This window comes from Ascoidea rubescens, assembly GCF_001661345.1.
Source record: "Ascoidea rubescens DSM 1968 unplaced genomic scaffold ASCRUscaffold_4, whole genome shotgun sequence".
Lineage (NCBI taxonomy): Eukaryota > Fungi > Ascomycota > Saccharomycetes > Ascoideales > Ascoideaceae > Ascoidea > Ascoidea rubescens.
The window spans coordinates 635,782-649,180 of NW_017962916.1; the positions used below are offsets into that span (position 1 = coordinate 635,782).

Sequence of the window (13,399 nt, forward strand, 5' to 3'; positions counted from 1 at the left end):
ACCCACAGCACTGGTTCGAACATTTCTCGTGTAATTTCCTCTTTGGGACGGGCTGGTGGTGGAGAGGAAGTTGGTGCAGAGGGAGAGTGTGAATTAGACTATGTATGGGGGTTCCTCACTTCTTGTTTGAGTCCTCCTTCAACGACACAATTCGGTTGAGAATCAAGTCCCTTCCACTGCTGTCTCTGTCCATGCAGAAGTAGCCCACTCGGAGGGCCTGGAATCTCACACTTTCGGGCTGGTTGGGCTTCTCTGCAACGTTGAACTCCTCAACCTCGCCCTTGATGTTGTAGGGACTGTTCTCCTTGATTGTCTTGAAGGCTGGCTCGATTATCGCTCCGTTGATCACCTCTTCGGATTCAGGGTTGATGTCTGCTAGAAACCCATCTGGGTTGGACGATGGATTCTCGCTTTTAAATAGCTGGTTGTGGATACGCACTTCCTTCACTCTGATTGGCGACCCAATCTTCTCGTTCTCTGGAATCCATTGGATATACGTCTTGGGTTTCTTGAATTTGCTCAAATCGTTCTCATAATGACAGTAAACCCTGACAATTTTCCTTTCTTTGTCTTTTTCAACGTGGTTCACTCGAATAGTGTATGGAACCTTTATCAACCCAACGCTTTGGTTCAATGTCAACCTGTAAAATTCCTTATCATCTTGCTCTCGGAAATCACTTCTGTCAATGTATATCTTATTTCCAAACAAAATCTCTCTGCTACCAAATTCATTGCCTTTTCCGGATTTGAATGGAATCTCAATTTTCTCTTGATACTTATCATCCAAATTTTCCAAAATTATCTCAATTGGATCCAAAATCATCATCAACCTAGCTGTACTGTCTTCCAAATACTTTCGAATACTGCTCTCAAATCTAACCGCTTGGATGTTCGTAGTAGACGTTGTAACCCCCAATGTCGATATGAACGACAAAATCGCTCCAGGTGGAATTCCACGTCTCTTAATACCTTCCAATGTATACAACCTCGGATCGTCCCAGCCTCGGACATATTTTTCACTCACCAATTTACTGATCTTTCTTTTACTCATTATAGTCCCGGTAATATTCAATCTTCCATATTCTCTTTGTGCTGGTCTATACACTTTCAATGCATCGCATAACCATTCATAACTCTCCCTTGATAAATAAAACTCAGTCGTACACAAAGAATGAGTAATATTCTCAAGCATATCACATAAACAGTGCGTGAAATCATATGTGGGATAAATCTTCCATTTATCTCCGGTTCGATGATGACTAGCATTTAATACTCTGTATGCAATCAAATCCCACATTTGCGGATTAGGATTCTCTAAATCTTGTTTCATTCTTAATGTGGCTTCTCCAACTTTATAATATCCATCTCTCATCCTACGAAACTCCTTGAGATTTTCTTCAACACTTCTATCTCTCCACTTACTACCAAATCTTTTATTTCCAACTGTACCATTAACTACTCCTCTTTGTTCTTTAATCTCCTCTGCAGTAGAATGATCAACATACGCTTTCCCATTCTCGATTAATCTTTCTGCAAATTCATACAATACATCAAAGTAATCCGATGAATATGTAATTTTCCATGGCTTGAACCCTAACCATTCAACCATTTCTAATATGCTTTTGAAATAAACTTCTTCCTCAGCTTCTGGGTTAGTGTCATCGTATCTTAAATAACAAACACCGTTGTGATATTTGGCAAATCCAAAATTAACCATAATAGCCTTGGAGTGTCCAATGTGCAAAAATCCATTAGGTTCAGGTGGAAATCTAGTATGAACTTTGCCCCCTGTTTTGATTAAATGTTCTTTCGTCAATTCAGGATACATTTGTGGATTTTCTCCAACTTTATGCAAATCTCCAAGAAATCCTTCATTGAACATTGATCTCTTTGGACCCTTGTTATTTGTGACATTTTTATTATCATCTTTACTACTATTTTTATTATTCTTACTGTTTTTATTCTTACCACTAGATTGTTTGTTTTTCTTATCTTTTTCCTTTTTGATGATATCTCTCTCATCTTTTGGACCTAAAACCTTTAAAATCTCCTCATCAATAACTGGTTTAAGTGATGCAGGATTTGCCCATTTTAACGATGGCAAGTTTTTAACCGAATTAATAATCGTTGGTAAAAATCTGTACCTCTTTTCATTAATTTCATCTAAATTTTCTTTGATGTACTCTTTCACTTTTTCTCTAACATCATCCAATGTAACTTCGATTCCCACTCCTGATTCTGAATCCAACTCTTCCCTTGTGGGCGAGTCTGTCGATTTGATATACTCAAAACTTGCGTTAATTTGTTGAACTGTTTTTAATCTTTCATCGTAAATCCCATCAACAATTAGCGATAATTTCAGAATTGATTCTGAATCCAATTGTGAATTTAAACTACTAGATCCATTTGTACCTGTTGATAATTTCAAGCCATCGTTGGCCTTTAAGAATGGTGATTTGGCTAATAGTGTAGCCAAATGATGAATCAAATTCAATTGGGTTTTAGATAACTTGACGCTGCTTTCGTGAGATTTGATTGTAATCAATTGGTACAAGTTATTGGAAATTTTCTTGTTTTTAACAATTTCTTTGGTCTTGTTATCATCAAACCCAATGTTTGAAAAGGCCAAAGTAAGTTCCTCGATAGAACTCATAATGAATAGACAATAAATGGCTTCTGTAGTAAATTAATTTCCCGGTAGACTTCTTAATCAATAGAACAATACAATTGACTAAATGCAATTAAAAAAATAAGTATAATAAGAGCACAATATCAACCCAAAACACTGAGAGATATGTTTATATTTAAATTGTGCCTTCAATGATCACACTCTTTGGTTAAAATTTTTCATTTCATCAGCACTCTTTGAATTATCAGCCCTTTTAGTGGTAATCCCTGCTTCTACCATGAACTTTCCCTAGAAAATGAGCGTGGTTCTTATCTTGCACATAGAAAATCCCTGCAGCTACAAGATACTAAAAAATGACTCACTTATGAAACAATCCTGCCTTAATGGGGCAATGATCTAAACAAACAGAATTGAAACAAGCGTCCCAAATTGGAAAAATCACTATTTTTGGATTTTACATCACAAAATAGAATGTTTTCCACTTAGGGTAGTTTTTTATTTGAAGAAACTATCTCGAATTTGCTCTTCTTTCAAGTGAAGGAACAATAATGTCGAAACAATTGAAGGTTTTCTTGCGAAAAGAGTTGAATTTCAGGCTTTCTTCTGTGTCCCAGAGAAGTTTGGATGCACAGGCATCTAATGTCTACAGTATTTTGAAAGATCTACCAGTCTATCAAAGAGCAAAGTCGGTTGCGATTTACATGTCAATGCCCTCAAAAGAAGTACCAACTTTGAGCATCATTAAACACTTATTTGGTGATGATAAATTTGTGTTTTTGCCAAAGTGTTTTATTAATTTGAACGAAATCAATGAAAGCGCCAGTGATAAGTACATAACAGAAAAATCATTGCTAAATAACTACTACGAAAAATATTACTTACCAGTTGATTTTGATCAAGATTGCAAACCTGAGAGAAATACAATGATGTTTTTTCAAATGAACTCGTTTGATGATGTCTTGGATTTAAAGCCTTCAGGCAAGTACAAATTAAAGGAACCTAGTGGTATAAATCAAAAGGAAATATTTGACTCTCAAATCGGTTTGGATTTAATAATAATGCCTGCAATGGGTTATGAAATCACGAATAAAAATACTCAAATTAAAAGGCTAGGACATGGGGCAGGATTTTATGATAGTTTTGTTCATAAACTCCATAGACAGAGCAAATTGAAAGCTACATATTTATTAGGAATAGGTTTAAAAGAACAACTAATTGAAAATATTCCATATGAAAAACACGATGTTTATTTAGATGGTCTAATTGTAGATGATATATTTTATGAATCCACTGATTCTTCTTATGAATAAATCACTAGTAACAAATAGTTTTTCATAGATCATAAATAACCGAACTATCAACTAATAATCTAGATTTACTATTTTCGATTTTAGAATGAACGCAATATTTATCCTTTTTACTATTTTCCTTATTAGAAATTTTTTCTATTTTGCTTTTAATAACAATAAAATTATTCGCAACAGTTGGAAATGTATAGCTAAGTTTTAAATTTTCTTTTTTAGTCGAAACTTTTTCTTTTATATTACTTTCTTTTAAAAAATGATAATTTAAAAAATTGATTGATAATTCATCCAATATCGAAGCTAATATCCCACCATGAACTAATCCAGGAAATCCACACAATTTAACCCCACAATGAAGTATACATATAATTTCACTATCGTCTTTAGGGTCTGAGTCTTTATCACCAATATTGATAAAAAAAACTGGTTCAATTGAAAACCCGCCAGGAATTGATAATAGTTCAATTGTTTTGCTTTTCTCACTTAAAATTTGATATAAAGTGTCATTTTCATTTTTATTTTCATTTTTACCATCAATTAATAAATAATTTTCTTTATCTTCTATCAATTTTTGATAAATTTTTAAATTTTTTAACTCATTTTTTAAATTTTCATTATATTTGGCAACTTGTTCAGCCGAATTCAAATCTGGTAATGATTTATTCGATATATTTCCATAAATTGTAAAAATTGGTAAATAATTTGCTGTAGCAATTCCAATTGCAAATGCAAAAAGATACAACTTCCAGTGACTCTTGGTTTTAGATTTTTCATTGTTTTTCTTCTTATTACCCACACTATCACCACTAATTTTTTCTTTCTGAGAATTGGTATTTAAAGTTGAATAAGATGAGAAGGAATAATGCAGACGATAAGACCAATGAAGATTTCCACTAAATCCAGACTGAAATCCAGACTTGAATCCAGATTTTGAAACCCAAACCAGATTCTTAGCCAAAGATGCTCGTATCATTGCAAATTACTACCACTCTTATATTATCCTCTGCTTGTTTCGCTATCTTTTCAATCAATAGCTCCAGTCACGAGAGATTCTGATTGGCCAGCATCCTCGAACACAAAACTAATTATAAAAAACAACCAAAGTGACATTTCTCAATACACACAAACAAAAAGCTGTCCAATCATTCTTTTTCTATTTGGGATAAGAACTTTTTGCAGCAGCAGCACCAAAACCAGCAGATAACCAGCAGTATGGTTTCCTGCAGGTGTGTGCACAACCCGCATAAGAGCACAATTCCGTTATCAATCGACCGTCTCCGTTTTCCGTTCTCTGTTCGTTCGAGATTTCCGTTGTCCGTTGAGAATTCGCTAGAAAGAAATTGGAGAGTCGCTTTTTTCTTTGGGAATTTCTCACCACTTCACCAATTCATTGTTAATATCTCTCTTCATTTATCGTTTGAATCCTTTAATTAATTTATTATACCTCAAATCATGGTAAAAATACCAATTGACTCTACTCTTCTTTCCAACAAGTTTGAAATTCTTGAAATCAATGACAAATCAACAAATAATACCGACACTTCTAATGGTATTGGTGAAAAGAATCTGAATGGGGGTACAAACGACAGCACATTCAGTGATCCCTATGGTCTTGATTCAACTATTCCTCATGAAAGAGAAGTTTGCGACCAAGTTATTGAAATTTGGAAGAAAAACCCCGAAAATGAGTCTTTATCAATTTCAAAGTTAAGGACTATTGTCAAATATAATAATCCAAATTGGGAATTGTCTGAAAAAAGACTCAAATCAATTCTTAAATCCTTTAATTTGTTGCCGTCAAACATTATCAATAACACATTTGTCTCCAAGATCACTTCTTATGAAACCCCAGGTTTAGATATTAATCATTATACTCCAGCTAATTCACCTAATTCAATTAAAATTCAATCATCCCTGAAAAAGGGTAAGGGTATTTTTGCTTTAAAAAAAATTCTAAAAGATACTTTATTATGGCAAGAAACTCCATTCCTTCTTCATCCTCCTTTGGATCATCTAAATTTAATCAAAAATAGCTATGCTTGCACATATTGTGGCAAATTATTAGTTAATAGAAAAAATAAAAGTTCGTTCTTAAATGGCCTTGATTGTAAATACTGCAATGAATCATGGTGTTCAAAAAACTGCAAGAAGTTGGATACATTGCATGTTTTCTTAAACCATAATAATCATTCAAATCAAAAAGTTAAATTGAATTCAAAAAATTGGTTAATTTTCAAAAACCATTGTGCAGAGACTAATTGGAATGGCTTATTTGCTGTTGGATATATCTATGCAAAATCCTTATTAGATAAAGTTGGTGAGGAATTTTTAAGTAAATTTAAAAGTTTCGCTACTATCCCCTTAAATGAAAAATTCTTAGCTTTAAATCCTAATTCAAAAAACTCGTTTGTTTATGAACAATCAGATCAATTATGGCAGACTGGATTTCAAAAGTTAAACGATTGTTTCCCGGATAATCCACTATCTTTTGAAAATTATATGCTATACATTGGTGGTTATAACTTGAATAACATCTCAGATGCCTTATTTTTGGTTCAAAGCCATTTGAATCATAATTGTGATTATAATGTCGACGTAAAGTTCGATGATTTAAGTCCTGCAAACGGTATTAAGGTTTATGCTAAAAGAGATATTAATCCACATGAGGAATTATTCACTTCTTACGTTTCTCCAACTTTCCATGTTAATCAAAGAAGAAAAGAACTAAGAGAAAATTGGGGTTTCCTTTGCAGTTGTAAAAGGTGTAAAAATGAATTGAAATTGGAACAGAAAAGAAAATCATCCTTTGGTTCCATCGCTCAAAATAACCCTCAAACTCAAACTCAAAAGCAGAATCAAAAGAAAAATCAAAAAAAATCGAATTCTGATTCCAATTCAAACCCAAGTCCGAACTCAAAACCCAATTCCAATTCCAATTCAAATGCAAATTCTCGTTCATCTTCGATTTCTATCTTGCGTTCTCATTCTCTGTCTCAGTCTGATCGCAAAAAAATTAGAGATATGTTAAAAAATGTGGGTAAAGTTGGTGATTTTGATTTAGATTTGCCGGGTTGTAAAGATAATGGCGATCTATATGGAACACAGAGGAGAAAGTCTGTTAGATTTGATGAGAAAGTTGTTGCTGTTAAGAGTGATGTCTAATGAGTTTTTCTTATTTTATTAAAGTATTTTTTTATGATCATTACTTTATTTTTATATTTTCGATGTTTGCTGTTATTTGCTTTATAAGCATGTTTTGTATTTCTCTATATATGCTTTTTTGTGATATCACTCAATTGTATATTCAATATCAATATAATAAATAAAATTATTTATACGTATTGAGTAGATTTTAATTAACCATCACTGTTTGTGGTAATTATTTTTGATAGTAGTTTTTATTTATTTATTTATTTATTTATTTATTTATTTATTTGCAATTTATCAATTTGAATTGGATAAATATTGGTAGTGTGTAAAATAAGTTAGGTAGAAAAAATAAAATGAAAAAAAAAACTAATAAAAAAACACATAATAAAAACAATATAAAGTAAATACATTTGAAAAAAGACAAAGAAATTAAAGAGAAATTAAAAAGATATAGTTTAAAATACATTGAAGAAACATAAAACCCAAAGGAATGACTAAGTTATAAGTTTTTTAAACACAACTCCACAAAAAGTACAAAAGACAAAAATGTAACAAAAAGCAAGAAATAAAAATTTAAAAATTTAGAAAATTGAAAAAAATATTTTTTTGATTTGAAAAACAAAAACAAAAACAAAAACGTCAAGTTGTAATTTTATAAAGAGTTTTAAGTTTAGTTTGTTGAAAGAAATACTTGAAGAAAAAATTATTTTATTGTATTCTTTGTTTTTTATTCAATGAACCAGCATCTAATAAATCGTTGTAAGATTGCAAAGAATCAGCTATATTTGAAATAGAAGACATTTGATTTGATAATGGAGTTGATATTTGGCCTAGAGGAGTTAAAGATTCTGGGTTAGGAGTTGAGTTATTGGAGTTGCTTTTTCTTTTTTTGGATCCATTAGAGAGGTTAGAATTGTTATTTAAAGAGCTAAGAGAACCGTTGTTTAATAAATCACCTTGATTCAAAGTGGGAGTTCGACTTAAACTTAAACTATTATTTGAGGATCTCCTTTGCTGTTGAAAAGCCTGTACTTGAGCTTGAGCTTGAGCATGAAACTGGGCTGCTTGAGCAGCATGAGCAGCATGTACAGCATGTGCAACTTGAGCTTCTGCTTGAGCTTGAGCTTGAGCTTGGGCTTGGGCTTGAGCTTGGGCTTGGGCTTGTGCCTGTGCCTGTGCTTGAGCTTGGATTTGAACTTGAGCCTGAATTTGTGCAGCCTGGACTGCTTGAGCTGCTTGTACAGCCTGAACAGCTTGAACCTGTGTTTGAACTTGAGCTTGATTTTGAGATTGAGCTTGATTTCTATGAGCAAGAGGAACTCTACCATTTAAATGTTTTTGTAGTATTAGATATAAATCATCTTTTGTAAAAGGTTTGGCTAAAATATCGCTCATTCCATGTCTCAAGTAGTTGGCCAAATCGTTATCGCCAATGTTACCAGTCATTGCAATGATCGGTGTTGATTTATCAAAATTTCTGATAAAGGAAGTGGCACTAGCACCATCCAAATTAGGCATTATTATATCCATTAAAACCAAATCATATTTGTTGGTTTCAACAGTTGAGATTGCAGCCAATCCATCAGTTACAACATGAACAGTGCAACCATATTTGATTAAGAATTTTCTGCATAGTTGTATACAAACAGCATCGTCTTCGACCAAAAGAACATAAAAAGAATGGCCAAAAGGAAAAGAGGAATTTTGAGCAGCGGTTTTTTGTTGAGAGAGGTTATTTGATTGAGAAGATAATTGGTTATTTGTAGGATTTGTAGAAGAGGTGTGTAAAGCAGTCAGTTGGTTAAAGTTTTGGGGCTGTTGAGTGGTTGTAGCTTGATTGATATTATTGGAGAGGTCTAGTGAGTTATTTCGAGATTGAGCACCGACGGGTAATGAAAGTTGAATGGATTGCAGGATTATTGGGGAGGAAATCGGCAATGAAGAAATGGGGATTCCATTTTTTTTTAAACAATCAACGAGAATATTGATATGATTGGATAGGGCATCAGTTATATTTTTGAAATTAATAAGGCTTTCTAGAACGGTTCTGTATTGGTTATTTAATTTTTTAATTTCATCATTATTATATTTTAGAGATTTTTCTAGAAAAGAGTTTTTTTGAATCAAGTTTTTAATTATTTCTTGATTTTGTTCATCAAAAGTAGAATTTGATTTTCTTGTTTGGTTGGGGCCTTTTCTTTTAATGTTTTCCAAGGATTTTATATTACCGATTTTAAAGTCTGGGTGTTTGAATTCCCAAGTGTCTTTTGGAGAGTTGTATTGATTTTTTAAGTTTAATTTTTCGTCATGGGTTAATTTAACTTTGTGAAAATCGTATTTATTTAGCTGTCTAACAAACGACGCAAAATTCGAGTGTTTGAAATGTTTTGGCAAGATTTCTTTAGTAAATTGATTAGTATCTAGAACGATAAAGGAATCGCCGTTTCTGGTCCAACAAACAACATTTTTATAGGAGGTGATTTCTAGCATTTGAAACAACTTTTTAACAAAATCGTTCGAGCTAGATCCATTGACTGGAGGAGGATTAACGTTGTTATTGATGCCAGTGGTAGTGGTACTGCTATTTGAAGCAGTATTACTACTGGTATTAATAGAAGAATCGGTACTAGCGATAGTGTTGTTTTTACCCTTGGAAGTATTGGTTTTGATGTTGTGTTGGGTGTTAGTTTGGGTGGAATTGTCAAAATCTTTGAGACTGCTATGGCTGTTGTTATTGCTGCTGTTATTGCTGATATTGTGGGTGCTGCTGTTGGAACCCTCGTTTAGTGGGTTGGGAGTACCCTCATCATAAAAGCCACTGGAAGGAGTCATGGAAGGAGATGTTGGAGAGGAATGAGAATTGTGTTGATCATTGAGTTTCCAAGAGGCTTTGGAGCTATTCAGATATTTTTTGGATTTGGGCAGTAGCGACAGACTATCGGTGGAGGTTTCAGCTTTGATAATACGTTGAGGTACCAGAGGCATTAGAGGCATCAAAAGTGAGCAGCAGCAAGCGCAAATCAACAAAAAGGGGACTGGAAGGGCTCAAGAAGAAACACTGGAAGGCAGCAAATTGACGAGGAGAGCAGTTTGGCAGAGACTAGAGCTGTTCAGCAGTAATACGAAAAGGGAATACACAGCTATTATATTTGTGGATGTAAAGAGTAATATGAGAGAAGGGGCTAGAACCTTTTTTTTAGGTCACAGAGAAAAGTCGGCACGAGGACGTTTTTCTGTCGGAACTGTAGTTGGAAAGCCGGCAGTTTAAACACGTGTTTGTATACAGTTATATGTAGTTGTACGCAGACACACGCGCACTATGCGTTTTCCCACACCATCATGTTGACGACGGGGTTGCTGTTGATTTTGAGGTAGCCTTTTTTGGTGAGGGACAACAAAAGCCCCAGTTCGAAGAGGTTCGAGCTGTCGATCCACACCACAGAGTCATGGGGCACTTTGATGCCATTGACGGTTCTGATCTTTAGGATCTTGGGGTCTTCGTCCAGAAGACAGATCCCATTGTCGTATCTGGTCCTGGGCTCCTCCTCTTCTGTGCTGATCTCAAGGCTTTGGTAGAAATCATTAATCATCTGTGTCTTGATTATTCGGTTCTCAGAATCCACTCTTCCAGCACTGAGCTTTTCCACTTTCATTCGAACCCCATCTAGTTTCGGTATCCAGAAATCCCCATCTCTCAAGATGCTGATTATATTCTCGATCTCCGGCTCGTCAATGATTGAAACTTGCGAATTTTTGATGCTTTCCTTTTTGCCAAATAGATATTCAACAAAATCGGTATTATAATCTCGTTTACAGTAATAATCATTCGAGCTCCACCTATCATAAAAGTTTTTCTCTAATTCAATCGATCCATACCCTATTCTTTTTAGATAGTTTGGCTGTTTCAATTGCTCGCCAAATCTTAAATCGATATCAAACAAATCATTCCATCCCAACATGTTTGAGTAGATTCCGTTGTCGCTACCACTGAATGGACTTATTTCGCACTCTTCCCTTGTAATAAGTTCGATCATACTATCTTTGAATTTAATTTCATACAATCTCTTATTAACAGTCTTGTTATTATCATTGTCATCACTTGTACTGATAAATCCAATCATTTTGGTCAGGTTTTTCTTGTAATCATTTTGCAATTGTTTGACATTTTGATACTTGTCCGATATCGTTTCAAAGAATTGCAACTTTCTATAATTAATTCCATCAAAACTAGAGTTTTTCAATGATTCCTTTAATGAATTAATAAATTTGCTAAACCTTGATGATATCAATAAATCTATTGACTCCATTACAGATTTTTCTCTCTCAACAAATCCCCCATTATTATTATTATTATTATTATTATTATTATTATTATTATTATTATTATTATTATTATTCTCATTATTATTAATGTTTGTTAAATAATTTTTTAAAATATCTTGATTACTTGCTGTCACCTCGTTTTCAATGCTGCCATTAACTTTATTCTCATTTTTGGATTCCTCAACAATATCAACAATTTCTCTATATGGAACTACCATTGACTTGTCTAACCACAACGGATGAGCCTCCGTAGAAAAAATTATATTCGAATTATCTTTATTAATATCGTTTTCGTCGTCAAACAATAGATACAAGTACTTTAAAGTTTCGCTCATAACAAAACTCTCCATTCTATCTTCTTTCAATCCGTTTCTAACGTCCTTTATTGTAGCAAATCCACACCTGACTTTAAATCTTTCTTTAAAATCCTTCAAGACTCTTGTACCAATTTGCAAATAAATCGGATCCCGCGTTGATCTATAAAGATAGTACGACGACTCAATGAATTCGGGTCTTAGTGGATACCATTCCAATGCAATTTGGTAATCTGGACCATTGAATTGCTCATTTTCATCCTGATCATTATTATAAAGAGCTTTATTATCTTTATTTTTACTTTTGTTTTTACTTTTACTTTTGCTTTTGCTTTTACTTTTAATTTTACTTTTATAATTGTAGTTGTAGTTGTAATTATAATTATTATTTTGAGCATTTTTTGAATCTTTTTGATAATTTGTTGAATCTTTATTAACATTGAAATAATTCCAACGTTCAGGAATACCTCCAAATGTATTCCATAGTTTTAAATACATTGTATGCAATCTTATGGCATCATTTAATTTCCCATCCAAAACTTGCAATCCAGGAAAGAACCCACTTAACGAATCGATCCATGACGTCAAGTAAAAGCCTGTGTTGGAATCAACATTTGAGAAAAACCAATCTCTTTTAAGGTGGATGGTCAATGCATTATAAGACTGGTCCCAGATTGACATCAACTCGTCATCATTGAATAAAATAGCTCCTTTTAATGCATATTCATAAAAGGAATCAATGCTTGCACCGATTCCCGATATAGAGTCTAACCATACTCCTTTCATCGGGTCCAACGACATTGGCAACAAATTTATATCAGTTCTCGATTCCCAAAGACTCAAAAATGCTAGTTTGGACACCTGTTCAAATATTGGATCGCCAGTTAGTTTGGATAGTAAAGTCATTTCTAAAATTGGAGAGCCTGCGCCTGCTGTGCAAGTCTCGATTAGTAGTTTCTTGGGAATATTTTTAATTCCACTTCTTAGATTTATTCTTGGGTATGGTATTCCAGTATTTGTATTGAAAGCAGGCAATAATCTCTTACCAAGATCATAGGCTAGATTTAGTAGAAACCCATCGTAGTTATCAATTTGAAACCCTCTTTTGCGATTAGATGCGTATAAATGAGCAGATAATAACCCACCCAAGGCTCTAATTGAAACTTCAAAAACTTGGATTGTGGAATCAAGATCAAAATTCTTGATATACTGTTTAACCAAATGAATAGAACGGTTAAAATTCTCAAAGTCGTCTAGTATTACGAACGTGTCTAAATTGTCTAATAAAGTGATTGAAAAATTACCAAGAACATCATTTCTATTGATATCGTTTATGTTGCCATTAGGGCCGTAAGGTTGACAAGATATTGGTAAGACCTCGTCATGAGGAAAGCCATGGGTCATGTAGGAGTTCCAAGCATGGTAAAATAAATCTTTGGTTTCATTTTTTAGGAAATCCAAGTGTTCTTTTGTAAAAGAGGAAGACTGCAATAATGTATCATTCGCATCATCAAAAGTGTTCGGCACATTTGAGCCAACATGTAAGGATACAGATAATTTAAAACACCAGAAGCCCAAAAAACAGGAAAAAAAGAAGAACATAATTATGACATTTGAAGAATATAGAGTAACCTTGTGAAGAAACAGTCCTCTCAGCAAAAACACAGAATTATAGTATA

General features: G+C 33.5%; 6 protein-coding genes across 6 annotated transcripts; 2 read left to right on the forward strand and 4 right to left on the reverse strand.

Moving 5' to 3' along the window:
* Positions 1–115: 115 nt before the first annotated feature.
* On the reverse strand, positions 116–2,653 carry GLN4 (glutamine--tRNA ligase; the record flags this gene model as incomplete). Its single annotated transcript, XM_020190455.1, has 2 exons — positions 116–2,396; positions 2,511–2,653. The coding sequence occupies 2 exons, from the start codon at positions 2,651–2,653 to the stop codon at positions 116–118; spliced, it is 2,424 nt and encodes an 807-aa protein (XP_020048246.1).
* Positions 2,654–3,172: 519 nt separating this feature from the next.
* On the forward strand, positions 3,173–4,109 carry FAU1 (5-formyltetrahydrofolate cyclo-ligase). Its single transcript, XM_020192965.1, has one exon. The coding sequence runs from the start codon at positions 3,178–3,180 to the stop codon at positions 3,937–3,939; it is 762 nt and encodes a 253-aa protein (XP_020048247.1). The 5' UTR covers positions 3,173–3,177; the 3' UTR covers positions 3,940–4,109.
* FMP10 (Fmp10p) lies at positions 3,962–4,906 on the reverse strand (the record flags this gene model as incomplete). Its single annotated transcript, XM_020192510.1, has 1 exon — positions 3,962–4,906. The coding sequence occupies one exon, from the start codon at positions 4,904–4,906 to the stop codon at positions 3,962–3,964; it is 945 nt and encodes a 314-aa protein (XP_020048248.1).
* Positions 4,907–5,385: 479 nt separating this feature from the next.
* SET5 (S-adenosylmethionine-dependent methyltransferase) lies at positions 5,386–7,095 on the forward strand (the record flags this gene model as incomplete). Its single annotated transcript, XM_020192515.1, has 1 exon — positions 5,386–7,095. One exon carries the CDS (start codon positions 5,386–5,388, stop codon positions 7,093–7,095), a length of 1,710 nt encoding a protein of 569 aa, XP_020048249.1.
* A 1,317-nt stretch (positions 7,096–8,412) lies between these two features.
* SKN7 (kinase-regulated stress-responsive transcription factor SKN7) lies at positions 8,413–9,615 on the reverse strand (the record flags this gene model as incomplete). Its single annotated transcript, XM_020190040.1, has 2 exons — positions 8,413–8,898; positions 8,971–9,615. Coding segments are annotated over 2 exons (1,131 nt in total), but the record flags the coding sequence as incomplete, so codon positions are not given.
* Positions 9,616–10,400: 785 nt separating this feature from the next.
* On the reverse strand, positions 10,401–13,322 carry MNL1 (alpha-1,2-mannosidase MNL1; the record flags this gene model as incomplete). The annotated part of the gene is made up of 4 exons (XM_020190429.1): positions 10,401–11,097; positions 11,143–11,352; positions 11,629–11,981; positions 12,159–13,322. The coding sequence occupies 4 exons, from the start codon at positions 13,320–13,322 to the stop codon at positions 10,401–10,403; spliced, it is 2,424 nt and encodes an 807-aa protein (XP_020048251.1).
* Positions 13,323–13,399: the final 77 nt, after the last annotated feature.

What these genes read in the sequence shown, in the direction of transcription:
- FAU1 (XM_020192965.1), top strand. Translation starts at nt 3,178, where the DNA reads ATGTCGAAACAATTGAAGGTTTTCTTGCGAAAAGAGTTGAATTTCAGG.